We start from the raw sequence: 19,419 nt of genomic DNA, 5'->3' as shown, positions 1-19,419 counted from the left end.
CTCGGTTTGGTTTTCCTTCAAGAGTACGGTGCCGTTATCAACCTCCAGGAGCTAATCGTGTCGTTTTCCACCCAATGTCCTGTCGACGACGATACCGAGCCACGCAGGGTTAAGTTATGCGTCTGTGACGACCACGTTTTGATCCCATCAAGATCCAGCATGTTTGTTACTGTAGAGTGCGATAACAGCACCAGAATTCGTGGCATCGCTGAAACCAACATGTCGCTGCTCCTTGGTCGGCAAGTCTGTCTAGCTCGTGGAATTATTGAATTGAACAGTGGGCGAACCAAAATTTTAGTGAGCAATTTTGGTTCTGAACCCCAGTGTTTGCCTGGCAAAACAGCTATAGCGTATTTCGAAGAACTTAGCGAATTCGCGCGACAACACGCGCTGTCCGAAATCCCGGCATCAGTGAAGGCACCGACCACTCCCATAAAAACCGACATGAACCCGAACCTCCCGTCTAATAAGAAACGCTGCTTCGAGAGCATTATCGAATCTTTGTGCGACTGTTTTTGACTCGACCTCCAAGGTTGGGCAGACTCCGCTCATAAACCAACGACCGTTATGCCAGCCGTCTTAGCGGATCTCTTCGAAGGAAAGGGATGCCACTCGCCGACAAGTTCAAGAAATGCTCCAAAACGACGTGATACAACCGTCGACGAGCCTGTGGGCATCTCCTGTTGTTCTAGTGGCGAAGAAAGATGGAACCCTATGGTTCTGTGTTGATTACAGGAGTCTAAACGAAGTCACCAAAAAAGACGTTTATCCTCTGCCACGCATTGATGACTCCCTGGACCGGTTACGCCACGCCACATACTTCTCGTCGCTAGATTTATGAAGTGGCTATTGGCAAATCGAGGTGGACGAACGCGACCGGAAAAAGACCGCCTTTATTACACCGGATGGTCTGTACGAATTCCGGGTGCTTCCTTTCGGCCTGTGCTCGGCTCCTGCTGCCTTTCAGCGGATAATGGACACCGTGCTTGCCGATTTGAAATGGCAGTCCTACTTAGTGTACCTAGATGACGTAGTCATCTTCTCCGCCACGTTCGAAGAGCACCTGAGGCGCCTGCGCGCTGTGTTCGCAGCAATTCGTTCGGCCGGTCTTTCCCTCAAGCCCGAAAAGTGTCACTTCGCCTTCCAGGAGTTGAAGTTTCTCGGCCACATCGTGAGCGCTAAGGGAGTCAGCCCTGGCCCCGATAAGACAGCCGCCATCGCTGTTTTGCCTGTGCCAACCGATTAGCGCAGTGTGCGCCGCTTTCTGGGTCTCTACGCCTATTATCGGCGTTTTGTGCCAAACTTCTCCCAGATCGCTGAGCCCCTCACCCGCCTCACGAAAGGCGCCGAACCGTTCCTTTGGGGCCAGGAGCAACAACAGGCCTTCGAAGACCTCCGCACTCGTCTCCAGAGTACGCCCATCCTTGGCCACTTCGATGAGTCAGCCGACACTTAAATGCACACCGACGCCAGCAACATCGGCCTCGGTGCAGTCCTTGTGCAGTGGCAGGATGGTATCGAACGTGTCATCGCATACGCAAGCCGCACCTTGTCACGCTCGGAGGCGAACTATTCCACTACTGATAAAGAATGCCTGGGAATTCTGTGGGCAGTGACCAAATTTCGCCGTACTTATACGGCCGCCCTTTTAGAGTCGTCAGTGATCACCATTCGCTGTGTTGGCTGGCGAACCTCAAAGATCCCTCAGGGCGGCTTGCACGCTGGAGCCTTCGCCTTCAAGAGTTCGATGTTACCATCGTGTATAAGTTCGGCAGGAAGCACAGTGATGCCGACTGTCTGTCTCGTGCTCCTATCGAGGACAACCGAGCTGATCCCGACGACCATTCTGTTTTTCTCGGCGCTATCTCCACCTCCGTCCTCACTAAACGCCAAAGGAACGACAGTGAACTACGGCCTCTCATTGGGTATCTTGAAGGAAGCGCTGCGTCGCCCGCCCCGCGAATCTTCTCACGTGGGCTGTCATTCTGTTTTCGTGATGGCGTTCTGTATAAGAAAAACTACAACCCGACGGAAGCTGCCTATCTGCTCGTCGTACCTGCGGCCTTGCGCGACGAAGTCCTGCAGGCGCGCCATGATGACCCATCTTCTGGTCACCTGGGTTTTTCCCGCACTTTGGCGCGGATACGCCAAAAGTACTACTGGGCCAGGGTTGCTGCAATTGTCCAGCGTTACGTCAGAACTTGCCGCGAGTGCCAACGTCGCAAGACGCCGCCGACTAAGCCAGCCGGACTACTGTAGCCTACTCAACCGCCACAAGTCCCCTTCCATCAAGTCGGCATGGACTTACTCGGCCCATTTCCGGAGTCCTCGCTGGGTAACCGCTACATTGTGGTCGCCACCGACTACCTCAGCCGGTACTGTGAAACTAAAGCTCTCCCTCGTGGTACCGCTGACGAAATTGCGAACTTTCTCGTTCAAAATATTGTGCTTCGTCATGGTGCACCCATCATCGTTGTAACTGACAGCGGAACGGCGTTCACCTCGGCCCTTACGCAGGAGGTTACGCCTCTTAGCGGCACAATTCAGCGCAAAACAACAGCTTACCACCCTCAAACGAACGGACTAACCGAACGGCTCAACAAGACGATCGCCGACATGATTTACATGTATGTCGACGCAGACCACCGCAGCTGGGACGCCATACTCCCTTACGTCACATTTGCCTATAACACTGCTCTACAAGAAACGATACGCTTCACTCCATTCCGTTCAGTGCATGGCCGCGAAGCTACAACCATGCTGGACGCCATGCTGCTCTCGACTAGTAGTACCTCAACTGTTATGGGTGCTGCCCAATTCGTTCGTGACGCCGAGGCAGCCCGCCACCTCACCCGACAGCGCATCCGGCACCAGCAAGCCCTCGACGCTTGCCGCTATAACCTCCGCCATTGAGCTGTTAGTTACCAGCCCGGCGAACAAGTCTGGGTTTGGAGCCCAATCCGCATGCGTGGGCGCTGCGAAAAGCTTCTGCGCCGATATTTTGGGCCCTGCGAGGTACTCCGCCAAGTCAGTGAGGTGAACTATGAAGTTCTCCCAAAGGGAACAGTTCGCTCCTCTAGACGGCCGACCCCCGAAGTCGTACATGTCGCACGGATGAAGCCTTACCACGCCCGCTAGCGTACACCAGCTGCGGGAACATTCGCCGTCCCTTGCCTTCCTGCTTCTCATTGTTGCGGCCCCGAGTCATTGCGCTTCAGAGATGGGGAGTAATGTCACAATACCAAGCAATCCAGTGGCGCCATACCGCGACCTAACTGTTTTAGATGGGACTTGCCATGCCTTGCGTACTCGAGGGGGTAGAGGCATTGTCTTCTTCCTCGCTCGAGCTCCCTGCCGTCTTGCACTCCCAGCACGTGTAATTAAACCTGGTTTGAGTGCTTCGACCGTTTATCGGTGACAATATATATATATATATATATATATATATATATATATATATATATATATATATATATATATATATATATATATATATATATATATATATATTCACTATAACCTATTGATCCGCCGCAAACGAAAACACATTCGAAAAATGTTATTTTTTTTTGCGTTTTTCAGCTCTTTATCGAAAGTATATTATTAATAGATCCTATTACATTTAATGCTTATTCGCACGTTTTTTATCGATGTACTGTAGCAATATAAGGCCTATACAGCCCACAGCATCGTTCTTTTTTATAAAACATAACGTAAATAATTGGTGGCGATATAATTGCTGAGTCAACTATGAAGTAAAAAAAAAGCATGCCATAAAATTTATTATCAAGGCTGACAACTACGTTGTAGCCGTTAGTTTAGGAAGGCTTTCTGAAGCGAAGCAACTACACCCCTATGACGCAGACCTGAGAGAGCATCAGGCTTAAATATTTTCCTTCGCGCTCTCACAAGTACAGGGCCTACTGAGGCTCTTTGCCATTTCATGGTATGACCGGGTTTTGAAGGCTCGACTATTCAGCAATACGAAAAGTTTTGGTGTCGTATCTTTTGTACGTCCGTATTTTTGCGCTGACTTATAGAAGACATGAAAACTCGACGCATTTTGAACTGTGTACGCAAGCTTATCTGCACAGGATATGAATCTATATACCAGATATAATATTTACAAGGAAATATTATACCTGTCCCGCACTGAACAACATAACCTTTGCCGACAAGAAGCTAGTTCACAAATCAAGGTTGGTCAAGCTCAACGATTGGGCTATGGTAGGGCAATGTTTGTCGATGTCAGCGATGTCTTTACCACTGCTGTCATCGATTTCAAATTCATAGTTCAGTGGAGAAATAGAGCTGACTACCCGATGCAAACGTATCAAACACACTGCCGACATTAGTCCCTTTGGCTGAGTCTTCAGGAGCTGAAGCTGATTTTTTTTTTCAGCACGAATTCTTCGTATTGCTTCTCGAAATAGCCTTCTGCTTTCCTTGGGCTCTCTTGATGAAGATGCAGGTCATCTCTTGCGCTTCCCGGAAGTACTAGTGTAGGCACAGTGGTCATGTGCTATAAAAGGTGAAGAGTGGTTCTGTAACCCGCAGACCGCGCTCATGGCATCTGCCCCATTACCCCGCCATCGAGGACATGTGTTGATGAACTGGGGATGCCGATGCCCTTTCCTCTCTACTGAGGAAGCTGGTGACGGGCAAAAGACGTCACGCTGAAAGCAGGTACAATCCAAGAAGGACGTTTTGGGTGGCTCTTTATGCCGCCGACATCTCCGATCTGAATGTTGTCAGCAATAATTGCACCTTTCGGCGCCGGACTCACCCAGAAAAAGCCGCAGAACCCGTGTTTGCTAAGAAAAAAAACGGAGCAGTGTCCTTTTAACCGTGCATAAATGCTGCTAGACTCACTAAAATTCCGTACAGTACAGAATTCCAAAGTATCAGTCTCGTGGATATTCCGCAAGGTGGGTCAAAAAAGAAACGGGCATTTTTAAAGGGCTAGTATCGATGTCAAGATGCGAACGACTGTAAGCCATTTAGTGTTCTTAGCCCGTATATTGGGTCGCGAAATTCCCGGATAATGCGGCTTTCCGACCACTGTATAATATCATTTCCATCACGTACGTTTTGTTGATAATGGAGGCGCTGTTCTTACCTGATACTTTCCTCACTGTCCACATTCATCGGCGGCGGCACTGGAAGATAAGAAGAAAATTTGATGTTTTCAGAGCGGTAGGCTTACCTGAGCCATTCTACTATTGATAGAGACGATTATTTGCAAAAATCATTAATTGATTCGCAAAATATGTAACTAGCACACTTGCGCTTAGGAATTTTGAAGACGAGAGGCTTGACAAAATGGATGTACGAAGAACGGGCCGTCTTTCGCAAGCTATGTGACCACTTCTTATTATGACCTTAGAGTAGACATTTTTCAGCAGCGTGAGCAACATCTTATAAAAGAATTTTGGTAAAAACATATTGCAACAACTTGATTACCTTTTATATTGTGACGCAAGCCGAAACACAAAATAGGCCCGAAAGCTTTAAAAAAATGTGCGTACTGTAGCAGTGCTAAAATTTACTTTTGTAGCATGTGTAGCAGTAGGCCGGACATCACCTTTTAGTAAAAAAAAATCGTACGGTTTGCCTCGATTTGTGGTCATAAAGAATTTCGTAATTTTTGCGTTAATTTGACCGGCTGGATCGAATGATATGGTTACGTGAAGGCAAGCCCATGAAGACAAATGGACATGACATATAGTGATGGAAGGATGTAATGGCAGCGGGCCTAGTAAGAGCGCTTCTGCCCACGCCAATAGCCGCTTCGTCTACTTCTGGTCCGTTACATGATCCGGGCACACGGAGCGACCGTCCCGGTCGCCAACTAGAAGTGTATTTTTACGATGTTAAGTACGGCATGACTCTGGGTTCACGCGAAGGAATGGTTGAGGGAAAAAGGAAAAAGGTGAAGAGCTTGCCACCACGGTGGATGAGAGGACGATCGGATCAGCGCTGGCCCACAAAGCTTCTGGGCCACAAGTCACCAGGACCTGACTGCCGAAGCCCATGGACGCACCGAACGGCATGGGCAGAGGGGCTGTGTCTCACATGTGGGCGGCTTCTAGGGTCGGTGAGGTTATAAGGTCCGGTCGTTGTGTTCCGGTCGGGGTGTAGGAGGGGGCTGGGGCGAACGGCGAGGTCGGTTGCGGTGCGGTAGGCTGGAGATATCCGGGCGGCATGGATCAGGAACACGCGGCCAACTACCAATGCAGACGCATGACGACGAAGCGCCAGGATCACGATGGTGAGGGTTGCCCGCAACCTCCATCGCCACCCCCTCCTTACCGCGGTACGGCCCGCGCCACTTCCCGCTTCGACTTGTTTTAGTCTATGACAATATATGTCAGCTATATGCACTGCGAGCCAGGATTTTTTCATGGTAATTACGCACAGCGCGACAAAAATATGACAATAAAAGAAATGTCGTGTACACGCTAGCACTGGTGCATGTGGTTCTGATGACGAAACATTCCTTTGACATGCAACACGGCAGATTTTCACTTCATTTCTGCCGGCACCATCATTGAAACTTATGGTATTCTCGAATGAATTAACTCCACGCAATTTAGGACGACATTCCTCGTTCGGCGAAAATGCCAAGGGCCAAAGGGGGCGCTGTCACGAACTCCATGCTGGACAAACAGAACACACACACAGTAGAGACAAACGCAGGAATATATTTCTAAATATGCTTTTTTTATCTCCGGCTAAGATGTCGCCGAAGTCTGTAGAGGTCTTTTTTCCTAATTGCCGAAGACAGGCGCCAATGCCAAGGTGAGGGCTACCGCTGTTAGCTCATATGTGCTATTGTGCAGCTTTTTCTCCTACCCTCCTTTTTCTCCATGTATACTTTATTTTGGTGAAAATAAAATTGAATTGATTGATTGATTGATTGATTGATTAATATATGCCTAGCGTCCTACATGTAGTACAACACTCTTTTGTGCAGTCTCTGGAAGTTTGTTGCGTAAAAGCTTACACTCACTAGCGTAGGTTCAAGAGGCTCTATATTTTAATCGTGGAAGGACTGTATTGTGTGCGTTCAGTTTTGTGCATTGTGTGCATTCAGAAAGAAGAGCCAGTCTTTTAAGAACGCCGTTTTCGAAATTCTACCCCATCCACTAACATTGTAAGTCTGCAAAAAAAAAACACAACAACAAGTTCTTGCGCAGTGACAGAACAAAACCATCGTGCGTGATGAGAAATGAGATTTTGATGTCGATGTCGAATGTTGGAAGCTTTACTACATGTAACAGGTAGCGAATTAACTGTTTATCCTACTTCGTAGTACGGCTCAAAAGTCGGTGTTGAGTAAAACATTCGATATATGAGACAGATACTGCGCCATTTCCTTTCCACCAAAAACCAATTATTATTATTATTATTATTATTATTATTATTAAAACATTTCCACCAATAAAAGAATTATTCTGAATTGTGAAGCGATATAAATCTTTTATAGCGAAACATAATCTTTTTATTTGAATTTCTGATGTTTCGGCATATATTTGTTACGATATTTAACGTGCGGTCGTGTAGGCGTCCACATGTCTGGGTGAAGGTTTTTTCCGCCCGATGAATGACTAGTGCCTTATGACTAGCGCAGTGACATCTGTTGCAAGCGACTGTCCGTAGCTTGTAGACAGCTGTTTGTTGTACTGCTGTACTACCTGAACTTGCAGACATGTTCTGCCTGTACTACTTAGTATGTCCTGCACTATTTGTAGGCATGAATAATATGTTAGTGTTCCTGGCGGACGATTACCTCAAAACGTGGGTAATGCAGCTGTTTTATTGCGTCCTAACTGGCTGAAGTGATGTCGTGCATGCTTAGTTCAATAGATTCTCTGAGAGCCCTTGGACTCTCTATGCAGTTGATGACGTATATTGCGCTTCATTGCGCAATCATGTTAGCGCGTTCCTCGATGCACTGGATGCATTCTTTGTTGAAAGACCGTTTGCGCACATTCCGCGTTAGAGCCTTCGGTGGTAGTCTGACGTTTATACGCTTTATTGGACGGTGGATTGAATGGTTCTGCGTAGGCGCCAGTAGCATTTGCCGTTTTTTTAAGCAAATAATTGTGCGGAAATAATGCTTGGTGCAGCTACAGTGCCTACGTCCGTGGTGTTACGTTTCGCCTACGACGCGCGGTATAGCCGGCGCGGATGCAACGGACGCCGGGGCTTCGTTCAAAGTGGCGGTCATTTTGGGCCCGTTCAGTGCTGCCGTAACGCCTCCCGCCAAGCGCGTCCAGGCAGGTTTCAATGCCACGTGTCGTCGTGTGTGCGTGTGTGTGTGTGTGCATGTTGGTGCCCACGCTTGTCAAAGGGCGGCAGCCGGGGAGAGGAGCTCCCCAACTGGGAGGCGAGGAGGTCTGACCGGCGCCGGCCCGGCGGACGCGTCACTTCACGTCTCAACATGTCCGTGCGTCGCCGTCTAGTGCGACTCATCCCGAGCCGTTCCTTCTTGCCCTCGACTCCGTGGGTATAAAAGCAGCTGCCCCGGACGCCAAAGAGAGACTTCGATTTCTTCCTTCGAGTAACGTGGTCGCCCTGACCGGCTGCTCTTTTGCGATGCCAGAATAAACAAGTTGTTCTGTTGCCAGTCGACTCATCCTTTGCCGGGGCCTTCGGATGTTTCCAGCTGTGCCCCAGGCCGCCAGGCCAACGCTACCCTTGGGGCTTGCAGCCCATTTGCAACAACTGGTTGCCAGCGCTGAGATCCCGACAACGGAGGCCAGCAGCGAAGATATGCGGTCAACTGTATGCTGAGCAGCACAACGTCCATCCGGGAGCAGTGCAACGAGCCCTGTGTGATGACTGGTTGCCTGCAGCGGAACGACTGCGCTGAATTCTTGGCTGCGAGGTTTGGTGAGTGCGGGACTTTCTTCTTCTGAGTTTTGCCAGGCTTTTGTTAGTGTCAGAAACAGAGCTGGTAATTGTGGTTGTCGTTGCTGCCGGGTTAGTTTGCGGTAAGACAATAGTAGGCAGTAGAGAAAGCAGCATTCGGAGCAGCCATGGATTTGAAGTCGTTGCGCAAACCGAAATTGCTGGAGCTTGCAAGAGAGTTGGGTCTGGATGTCTCAGACAAACTCAGAAAACCAGAACTGCTAAGGGCTATTCTTGAGTTGGGGGCTGAGGATGACGAGCTGTCGGAATGCCTTGAGACCATTGAGGAGAGGGAGCAAAAAGAGAAAGACGAGCGCGAAAGTAAAGAACAACAAGAAAAAGAGAAAGACGAGCGCGAACGTAAAGAGCAAAAAGAGGAGCGCGAACGTAAAGAGCAAAAAGAGAAAGAAGAGCGCGACCGTCAACACGCTTTGGAAATGAAGCGTCTCGAGGTAGAGATGGAACGCGCTCGTAATGGAAGTCAGGCACACGGTGCAGGAGAACGGGTATCGTTCAAAGTGACTGACCTGATGCGGCCGTTTAAGCTTGGAGAGGACATTGGTTTGTTCCTGGTTAACTTTGAGCGAACGTGCGAGAAGCAGGGGTTCTCTCCGGAAACGTGGCCACAGCGCTTGCTCACTTTGTTACCCGGCGAGGCGGCCGACGTAGTCGCTCGTGTTACGTCTCGCCTACGACGCGCGGTATAGCCGGCGCGGATGCAACGGACGCCGCGGCTTCGTTCAAAGTGGCGGTCATTTTGGGCCCGTTCATCGCTGCCGCAACGCCTCCCGCCAAGCGCGTCCAGGCAGGTTTCAGTGCCACGTGTCGTCGTGCGTGCGTGTGTGTGTGTGTGCATGTTGGTGCCCACGCTTGTCAAAGCGCGGCAGCCGGGGAGAGGAGCTCCCCAACTGGGAGGCGAGGAGGTCTGACCGGCGCCGGCCCGGCGGACGCGCCCGTCACGTCTGGACATGTTCAAGCGTCGCCGTATCGGACGCCTCTTCCCAAGCCGTTCCTTCTTGCCCTCGACTCCGTGGGTATAAAGGGAGCTGCCCCGGACGCCAACGAGAGACTTCGATTTCTTCCTTCGAGTAACGTGGTCGCCCTGACCGGCTGCTCTTTTGCGATGCCAGAATAAACAAGTTGTTCTGTTGCCAGTCGACTCATCCTTTGCCGGGACCTTCGGATGTTTCCAGCTTTGCCCCAGGCCGCCAGGCCAACGCTACCCTTGGGGCTTGCAACCCATTTGCAACAACTGGTTGCCAGCGGTGAGATCCCGACAACGGAGGCCAGCAGCGAAGATATGCGGTCAACTGTATGCTGAGCAGCACAACGACCATCCGGGAGCAGTGCAACGAGCCCTGTGTGATGACTGGTTGCCTGCAGCGGAACGACTGCACTGAATTCTTGGCTGCGATGTTTGGTGAGTGCGGGACTTTCTTCTTCTGAGTTTTGCCAGGCTTTTGTTAGTGTCAGAAACAGAGCTGGTAATTGTGGTTGTCGTTGCTGCCGGGTTAGCTTGCTGCAAGACAATAGTAGGCAGTAGAGAAAGCAGCATTCGGAGCAGCCATGGATTTGAAGTCGTTGCGCAAACCGAAATTGCTGGAGCTTGCAAGAGAGGTGGGTCTGAATGTCTCAGACAAACTCAGAAAACCAGAACTGCTAAGGGCTATTCTTGAGTTGGAGGCTGAGGATGACGAGCTGTCGGAATGCCTTGAGACCATTGAGGAGAGGGAGCAAAAAGAGAAAGACGAGCGCGAACTTAAAGAACAAAAAGAGAAAGACGAGCGCGACCGTCAACACGCTTTGGAAATGAAGCGTCTCGAGGTAGAGATGGAACGCGCTCGTAATGGAAGTCAGGCACACGGTGCAGGAGAACGGGTATCGTTCAAAATGACTGACCTGATGCGGCCGTTTAAGCTTGGAGAGGACATTGGTTTGTTCCTGGTTAACTTTGAGCGAACGTGCGAGAAGCAGGGGTTCTCTCGGGAAACGTGGCCACAGCGCTTGCTCACTTTGTTACCCGGCGAGGCGGCCGACGTAGTCGCTCGCTTGAAGAGAGAGGAGGCAGAGGATTTCGACCAAGTGAAATCAAGTCTGCTAAAAAAGTACAGGCTGTCAGCGGAGGCGTTCCGTCGGAAGTTTCGGGAAAATGAAAAAGGCAGAAATGAGTCATATACAGAGTTTGCCTACAGGCTTATGTCAAACATGCAGGAGTGGCTCAAAGAAGAGAAAGCGTTTGGTGACCACGAGAAAATTCTGCAGTGTTTCGGGCTGGAACAGTTTTATAGTCGGTTACCTGAGAACGTGCGGTACTGGGTCTTGGATAGGCCAGACGTTAGTACAGTGGCTAAAGCCGCCGAGCTAGCCGAGGAGTTTGTGACGCGTCGGGCTCGCGGAGCTAAGGACGGTCAAAAGGGTGAATTTGGCTCCAAGTCTGAGAGTCCGAAGTTCACACCCATGAGAGCAAGGGGGGACACACGTAGTGCGGATGCGAGTGAAAGCAGTCCGACCGAACGTAAGGAGACGGCGGCAGCCGAAGCCGAACGCAGAAAGCGGTTCGAGAGGAGGCAAGCGCGCCTGTGTTATTCGTGCCAGAAGCCGGGTCACTTTTCGGCGCAGTGTCCGGAAACAAAAACAAAAGTCGTGTTTTTGTCATTATGCAGCACTGACGAGAACATGAAGCTTCTCGAGCCTTACATGCGAGACTTCCTCGTGAACGGGAAAGAGTGCCGAGTGCTTCGTGATTCCGCAGCTACAATGGATGTAGTTCACCCCTCCTACGTAGAACCCGATATGTTCACGGGCGAGTGCGCATGGATCAAGCAAGCCTTGGAAGCTCATAGCGTGTGTCTGCCCGTAGCAAAAGTGCTTATTGAAGGACCTTTCGGAGCACTTAAGACGGAGGCCGTAGTGTCATCTATGCTGCCCCCCCCAGTACCTGTACCTATTTTCGAACAGGTCCGATCACCTCCTGCGCGAGAAGGGGCTTTTGTTTGGTGAGGCTAGCGTTCAGGCCTTAACCAGATCGAGAGTTCGGGAGCTCGCTGCAAAGGCGGTAGTTGCGGGGCCGACGTTGTCGAACAATGAGAAAGGGTCGGAGGCGCAGCAAGCTGATATTCAGAGCACGTCCGAACTGAATAAAATTGAGCCTGTAGCGTTGAAGGCACCAGGTACTGGAGAGGAAATGCCCGACACGGGCAAGTTAGAAGAGCTTCCGGTCGAGCTTTCGGGACTAGGCTCAGTGACGAACAGGGAAGACACTGATCAGGTCATTAGTGACTTAATCATTAATGCACCGCTGTCGGCTGAGCAGAAAACCGAACTACACCAACTCTTACAAGAGTTTCAAGGGCAGTTTTCTGAGAGGCCTGGTAGGACTTCTGTCCTTACTCATGATATAGAACTTACCTCCCCAGAGCCAGTACGATCCAAGGCGTACCGGGTGTCACCCCGCCAGCGCGATATTATGGAGGCTGAGGTAAAGAAAATGCTACAGCTCGGTGTTATTGAGGCGGGTGAGAATGATTATACCTCCCCTTTGATTTTAGTTGAGGTACCGGGCAAGGAACCTCGTCCTTGCGTCGACTACCGCAGGCTTAATTCCATCACTAAGGATCAAATTTATCCGATCCCTAACATCGAGGAGCGCCTTGAGAAAGTTAGTAGCGCTCAGTTTATTTCCACCCCAGATCTTGTTATGGGTTATTGGCAGATTCCACTTACAGAAGAGGCTAGTAGGTATGCGGCGTTCATTTCACCAATGGGAACATTCCGTCCTAAAGTTTTGAGTTTTGGTTTGAAGAACGCGCCATACTGCTTTTCAAGCCTCATGGACAAAGTGTTGCGGGGACAGGAAGAATTCGCTTTACCGTATTTAGACGACGTAGCGATATTCTCCGCATCCTGGTCTGAGCATATGGCACACTTGCGGGCAGTGCTAACCCGCCTGCGCGAAGCGGGCTTGACTGTCAAGGCTCCCAAGTGCCAATTAGCACAGGCTGAGGTTGTCTACCTCGGTCACGTGATTGGACAGGGTCGTCGCCGCCCCTCTGAAATAAAGGTGGCCGCTGTGCGAGACTTTCCGCAACCGCGCACGAAGACCGATATTCGGTCGTTCTTAGGTGTCGCCGGCTACTATCAGAGGTACATCCCCAGGTACTCCGATATCGCGGCTCCCCTGACGGATGCTCTAAGAAAAACAGAGCCCCAAACAGTCGTCTGGGGCGAGACAAAGGAAAGAGCTTTTAGCGCCCTAAAGAGCGCCCTAACAAGCCAGCCTGTGCTACGATCGCCAGACTACACAAAAGGGTTCGTTGTTCAGTGCGATGCTAGTGAGCGAGGCATGGGCGTTGTACTGTGCCAAAGGGACAATGGAGAAGTGGAACACCCCGTCCTGTATGCTAGTCGTAAGCTGACCTGTCGTGAGCAGGCATACAGCGCCACCGAGAAAGAGTGTGCGTGTCTCGTGTGGGCCGTTCAGAAATTGTCATGCTACCTAGCCGGCTCGAGGTTTATCATTGAGACGGATCACTGCCCTCTCCAATGGCTGCAGACCATCTCTCCCAAAAATGGCCGCCCCCTGCGCTGTAGCCTCGCTTTGCAACAATATTCCTTTCAGGTGCGTTACAAAAAGGGGAGTCTCAACGGTAACGCCGATGGCTTAAGTCGAAGCCCCTAACGTAGGAATCCGCCTCAAAGTTGTTTGTTACTGATGTTTTCTTCCTGAGGCAGGAATTTTTAACAAATTGCTTTTGTTTAGTGTTTCAAAGTGATTATGTGCTTTCTAGTGCAATTTTCCAATTTGTGGACGCGTTCTGAGTGCTGCTTGACTACTGTAAGGAACTAGGCAGTAGTATAAAAGGGGAAAGAGCCTGGCAGAGCTTAGTGAGGGTTGTCTCGTGCTTGCTGACTGAGCGGTTGCGTTTCGGCGTAGTTCTAACGCTTGCTGGGAACGAGCACAAAAATGGCAACTCTCCCGAAGTGACTTTGCAGTGTCCTATGTGATCCTGAACCCGAGAACGAGGCCTTCTCTGTGCGCTGCGCTCAAGCAACGTCGAGGGACGACCGGTTTCGATTACGAGCATCATCGAGCGACATCCCTCTGGACAGCGGATGCAGTCCCCTGACCATCGGGATCTCCTTCTCCCGGCGGGGCGGTCTGTTACGTCTCGCCTACGACGCGCGGTATAGCCGGCGCGGATGCAACGGACGCCGCGGCTTCGTTCAAAGTGGCGGTCATTTTGGGCCCGTTCATCGCTGCCGCAACGCCTCCCGCCAAGCGCGTCCAGGCAGGTTTCAGTGCCACGTGTCGTCGTGCGTGCGTGTGTGTGTGTGTGTGCATGTTGGTGCCCACGCTTGTCAAAGCGCGGCAGCCGGGGAGAGGAGCTCCCCAACTGGGAGGCGAGGAGGCCTGACCGGCGCCGGCCCGGCGGACGCGCCCGTCACGTCTGGACATGTTCAAGCGTCGCCGTATCGGACGCCTCTTCCCAAGCCGTTCCTTCTTGCCCTCGACTCCGTGGGTATAAAGGGAGCTGCCCCGGACGCCAACGAGAGACTTCGATTTCTTCCTTCGAGTAACGTGGTCGCCCTGACCGGCTGCTCTTTTGCGATGCCAGAATAAACAAGTTGTTCTGTTGCCAGTCGACTCATCCTTTGCCGGGACCTTCGGATGTTTCCAGCTTTGCCCCAGGCCGCCAGGTCAACGCTACCCTTGGGGCTTGCAACCTATTTGCAACACTCGCTTGAAGAGAGAGGAGGCAGAGGATTTCGACCAAGTGAAATCGAGTCTGCTAAAAAAGTACAGGCTGTCAGCGGAGGCGTTCCGTCGGAAGTTTCGGGAAATTGAAAAAGGCAGAAGTGAGTCATATACAGAGTTTGCCTACAGGCTTATGTCAAACATGCAGGAGTGGCTAAAAGAAGAGACAGCGTTTGGTGACCACGAGAAAATTCTGCAGTGTTTCGGGCTAGAACAGTTTTATAGTCGGTTACCTGAGAACGTGCGGTACTGGGTCTTGGATAGGCCAGACGTTAGTACAGTGGCTAAAGCCGCCGAGCTAGCCGAGGAGTTTGTGACGCGTCGGGCTCGCGGAGCTAAGGACGGTCAAAAGGGTGAATTTGGCTCCAAGTCTGAGAGGGCGAAGTTCACACCCATGAGAGCAAGGGGGGACACACGTAGTGCGGATGCGAGTGAAAGCAGTTCGACCGAACGTAAGGAGACGGCGGCAGCCGAAGCCGAACGCAGAAAGCGGTTCGAGACGAGGCAAGCGCGCGTGTGTTATACGTGCCAGAAGCCGGGTCACTTTTCGGCGCAGTGTCCAGAAACAAAAAGAGAAGTCGTGTGTTTGTCATTATGTAGCACTGACGAGAACATGAAGCTTCTCGAGCCTTACATGCGAGACTTCCTCGTGAACGGGAAAGAGTGCCGAGTGCTTCGTGATTCCGCAGCTACAATGGATGTATATCACCCCTGTTACGTAGAACCCGATATGTTCACGGGCGAGTGCGCATGGATCAAGCAAGCAGTGGAAGCTCATAGCGTGTGTCTGCCCGTAGCAAAAGTGCTTATTGAAGGACCTTTCGGAGCACTTGAGACGGAGGCCGTAGTGTCATCTATGCTGCCCCCCCAGTACCCGTACCTATTTTCGAACAGGTCCGATCACCTCCTGCGCGAGAAGGGGCTTTTGTTTGGTGAGGCTAGCGTTCAGGCCTTAACCAGATCGAGAGTTCGGGAGCTCGCTGCAAAGGCGGTAGTTGCGGGGCCGACGTTGTCGAACAATGAGAAAGGGTCGGAGGCGCAGCAAGCTGATATTCAGAGCACGTCCGAACTGAATAAAATTGAGCCTGTAGCGTTGAAGGCACCAGGTACTGGAGAGGAAATGCCCGACACGGGCAAGTTAGAAGAGCTTCCGGTCGAGCTTTCGGGACTAGGCTCAGTGACGAACAGGGAAGACACTGATCAGGTCATTAGTGACTTAATCATTAATGCACCGCTGTCGGCTGAGCAGAAAACCGAACTACACCAACTCTTACAAGAGTTTCAAGGGCAGTTTTCTGAGAGGCCTGGTAGGACTTCTGTCCTTACTCATGATATAGAACTTACCTCCCCAGAGCCAGTACGATCCAAGGCGTACCGGGTGTCACCCCGCCAGCGCGATATTATGGAGGCTGAGGTAAAGAAAATGCTACAGCTCGGTGTTATTGAGGCGGGTGAGAGTGATTATACCTCCCCTTTGATTTTAGTTGAGGTACCGGGCAAGGAACCTCGTCCTTGCGTCGACTACCGCAGGCTTAATTCCATCACTAAGGATCAAATTTATCCGATCCCTAACATCGAGGAGCGCCTTGAGAAAGTTAGTAGCGCTCAGTTTATTTCCACCCTAGATCTTGTCAGGGGTTATTGGCAGATTCCACTTACAGAAGAGGCTAGTAGGTATGCGGCGTTCATTTCACCAATGGGAACATTCCGTCCTAAAGTTTTGAGTTTTGGTTTGAAGAACGCGCCATACTGCTTTTCAAGCCTCATGGACAAAGTGTTGCGGGGACAGGAAGAATTCGCTTTACCGTATTTAGACGACGTAGCGATATTCTCCGCATCCTGGTCTGAGCATATGGCACACTTGCGGGCGGTGCTAACCCGCCTGCGCGAAGCGGGCTTGACTGTCAAGGCTCCCAAGTGCCAATTAGCACAGGCCGAGGTTGTCTACCTCGGTCACGTGATTGGACAGGGTCGTCGCCGCCCCTCTGAAATAAAGGTGGCCGCTGTGCGAGACTTTCCGCAACCGCGCACGAAGACCGATATTCGGTCGTTCTTAGGTGTCGCCGGCTACTATCAGAGGTACATCCCCAGGTACTCCGATATCGCGGCTCCCCTGACGGATGCTCTAAGAAAAACAGAGCCCCAAACAGTCGTCTGGGGCGAGACAAAGGAAAGAGCTTTTAGCGCCCTAAAGAGCGCCCTAACAAGCCAGCCTGTGCTACGATCGCCAGACTACACAAAAGGGTTCGTTGTTCAGTGCGATGCTAGTGAGCGAGGCATAGGCGTTGTACTGTGCCAAAGGGACAATGGAGAAGTGGAACACCCCGTCCTGTATGCTAGTCGTAAGCTGACCTGTCGTGAGCAGGCATACAGCGCCACCGAGAAAGAGTGTGCGTGTCTCGTGTGGGCCGTTCAGAAATTGTCATGCTACCTAGCCGGCTCGAGGTTTATCATTGAGACGGATCACTGCCCTCTCCAATGGCTGCAGACCATCTCTCCCAAAAATGGCCGCCCCCTGCGCTGGAGCCTCGCTTTGCAACAATATTCCTTTCAGGTGCGTTACAAAAAGGGGAGTCTCAACGGTAACGCCGATGGCTTAAGTCGAAGCCCCTAACGTAGGAATCCGCCTCAAAGTTGTTTGTTACTGATGTTTTCTTCCTGAGGCAGGAATTTTTAACAAATTGCTTTTGTTTAGTGTTTCAAAGTGATTATGTGCTTTCTAGTGCAATTTTCCAATTTGTGGACGCGTTCTGAGTGCTGCTTGACTACTGTAAGGAACTAGGCAGTAGTATAAAAGGGGAAAGAGCCTGGCAGAGCTTAGTGAGGGTTGTCTCGTGCTTGCTGACTGAGCGGTTGCGTTTCGGCGTAGTTCTAACGCTTGCTGGGAACGAGCACAAAAATGGCAACTCTCCCGAAGTGACTTTGCAGTGTCCTATGTGATCCTGAACCCGAGAACGAGGCCTTCTCTGGGCGCTGCGCTCAAGCAACGTCGAGGGACGACCGGTTTCGATTACGAGCATCATCGAGCGACATCCCTCTGGACAGCGGATGCAGTCCCCTGACCATCGGGATCTCCTTCTCCCGGCGGGGCGGTCTGTTACGTCTCGCCTACGACGCGCGGTATAGCCGGCGCGGATGCAACGGACGCCGCGGCTTCGTTCAAAGTGGCGGTCATTTTGGGCCCGTTCATCGCTGCCGCAACGCCTCCCGCCAAGCGCGTCCAGGCAGGTTTCAGTGCCACGTGTCGTCGTGCGTGCGTGTGTGTGTGTGTGTGCATGTTGGTGCCCACGCTTGTCAAAGCGCGGCAGCCGGGGAGAGGAGCTCCCCAACTGGGAGGCGAGGAGGTCTGACCGGCGCCGGCCCGGCGGACGCGCCCGTCACGTCTGGACATGTTCAAGCGTCGCCGTATCGGACGCCTCTTCCCAAGCCGTTCCTTCTTGCCCTCGACTCCGTGGGTATAAAGGGAGCTGCCCCGGACGCCAACGAGAGACTTCGATTTCTTCCTTCGAGTAACGTGGTCGCCCTGACCGGCTGCTCTTTTGCGATGCCAGAATAAACAAGTTGTTCTGTTGCCAGTCGACTCATCCTTTGCCGGGACCTTCGGATGTTTCCAGCTTTGCCCCAGGCCGCCAGGTCAACGCTACCCTTGGGGCTTGCAACCTATTTGCAACACTCGCTTGAAGAGAGAGGAGGCAGAGGATTTCGACCAAGTGAAATCGAGTCTGCTAAAAAAGTACAGGCTGTCAGCGGAGGCGTTCCGTCGGAAGTTTCGGGAAATTGAAAAAGGCAGAAGTGAGTCATATACAGAGTTTGCCTACAGGCTTATGTCAAACATGCAGGAGTGGCTAAAAGAAGAGACAGCGTTTGGTGACCACGAGAAAATTCTGCAGTGTTTCGGGCTAGAACAGTTTTATAGTCGGTTACCTGAGAACGTGCGGTACTGGGTCTTGGATAGGCCAGACGTTAGTACAGTGGCCGAGCTAGCCGAGGAGTTTGTGACGCGTCGGGCTCGCGGAGCTAAGGACGGTCAAAAGGGTGAATTTGGCTCCAAGTCTGAGAGGGCGAAGTTCACACCCATGAGAGCAAGGGGGGACACACGTCGTGCGGATGCGAGTGAAAGCAGTTCGACCGAACGTAAGGAGACGGCGGCAGCCGAAGCCGAACGCAGAAAGCGGTTCGAGACGAGGCAAGCGCGCGTGTGTTATACGTGCCAGAAGCCGGGTCACTTTTCGGCGCAGTGTCCAGAAACAAAAAGAGAAGTCGTGTGTTTGTCATTATGTAGCACTGACGAGAACATGAAGCTTCTCGAGCCTTACATGCGAGACTTCCTCGTGAACGGGAAAGAGTGCCGAGTGCTTCGTGATTCCGCAGCTACAATGGATGTATATCACCCCTGTTACGTAGAACCCGATATGTTCACGGGCGAGTGCGCATGGATCAAGCAAGCAGTGGAAGCTCATAGCGTGTGTCTGCCCGTAGCAAAAGTGCTTATTGAAGGACCTTTCGGAGCACTTGAGACGGAGGCCGTAGTGTCATCTATGCTGCCCCCCCCCCCAGTACCCGTACCTATTTTCGAACAGGTCCGATCACCTCCTGCGCGAGAAGGGGCTTTTGTTTGGTGAGGCTAGCGTTCAGGCCTTAACCAGATCGAGAGTTCGGGAGCTCGCTGCAAAGGCGGTAGTTGCGGGGCCGACGTTGTCGAACAATGGAAAAGGGTCGGAGGCGCAGCAAGCTGATATTCAGAGCAC

General features: G+C 51.6%; 1 protein-coding gene across 7 annotated transcripts in view; it reads right to left on the bottom strand.

Annotated features, from left to right (window-relative positions):
- Positions 1-19,419, bottom strand: part of LOC144107810 (uncharacterized) — a 60,789-nt gene that overhangs the window by 16,896 nt on the left and 24,474 nt on the right. For 5 of the 7 annotated variants that reach the window (XM_077641006.1, XM_077641003.1, XM_077641004.1 and 2 more), the window contains one exon: positions 5,120-5,159. The exons of the other annotated variants lie outside the window; for them this stretch is intronic. In XM_077641006.1, coding sequence (XP_077497132.1) covers positions 5,120-5,159 — 40 coding nt within the window. The remainder of the gene's footprint in view (positions 1-5,119; positions 5,160-19,419) is intronic. 7 annotated transcript variants of the gene reach the window in all.

Source organism: Amblyomma americanum, chromosome 10 (genome assembly GCF_052857255.1).
Source record: "Amblyomma americanum isolate KBUSLIRL-KWMA chromosome 10, ASM5285725v1, whole genome shotgun sequence".
In the NCBI taxonomy this organism is placed as follows: Eukaryota; Metazoa; Arthropoda; class Arachnida; order Ixodida; family Ixodidae; genus Amblyomma; species Amblyomma americanum.
This window is presented reverse-complemented; position numbering and strand designations above follow the sequence as displayed.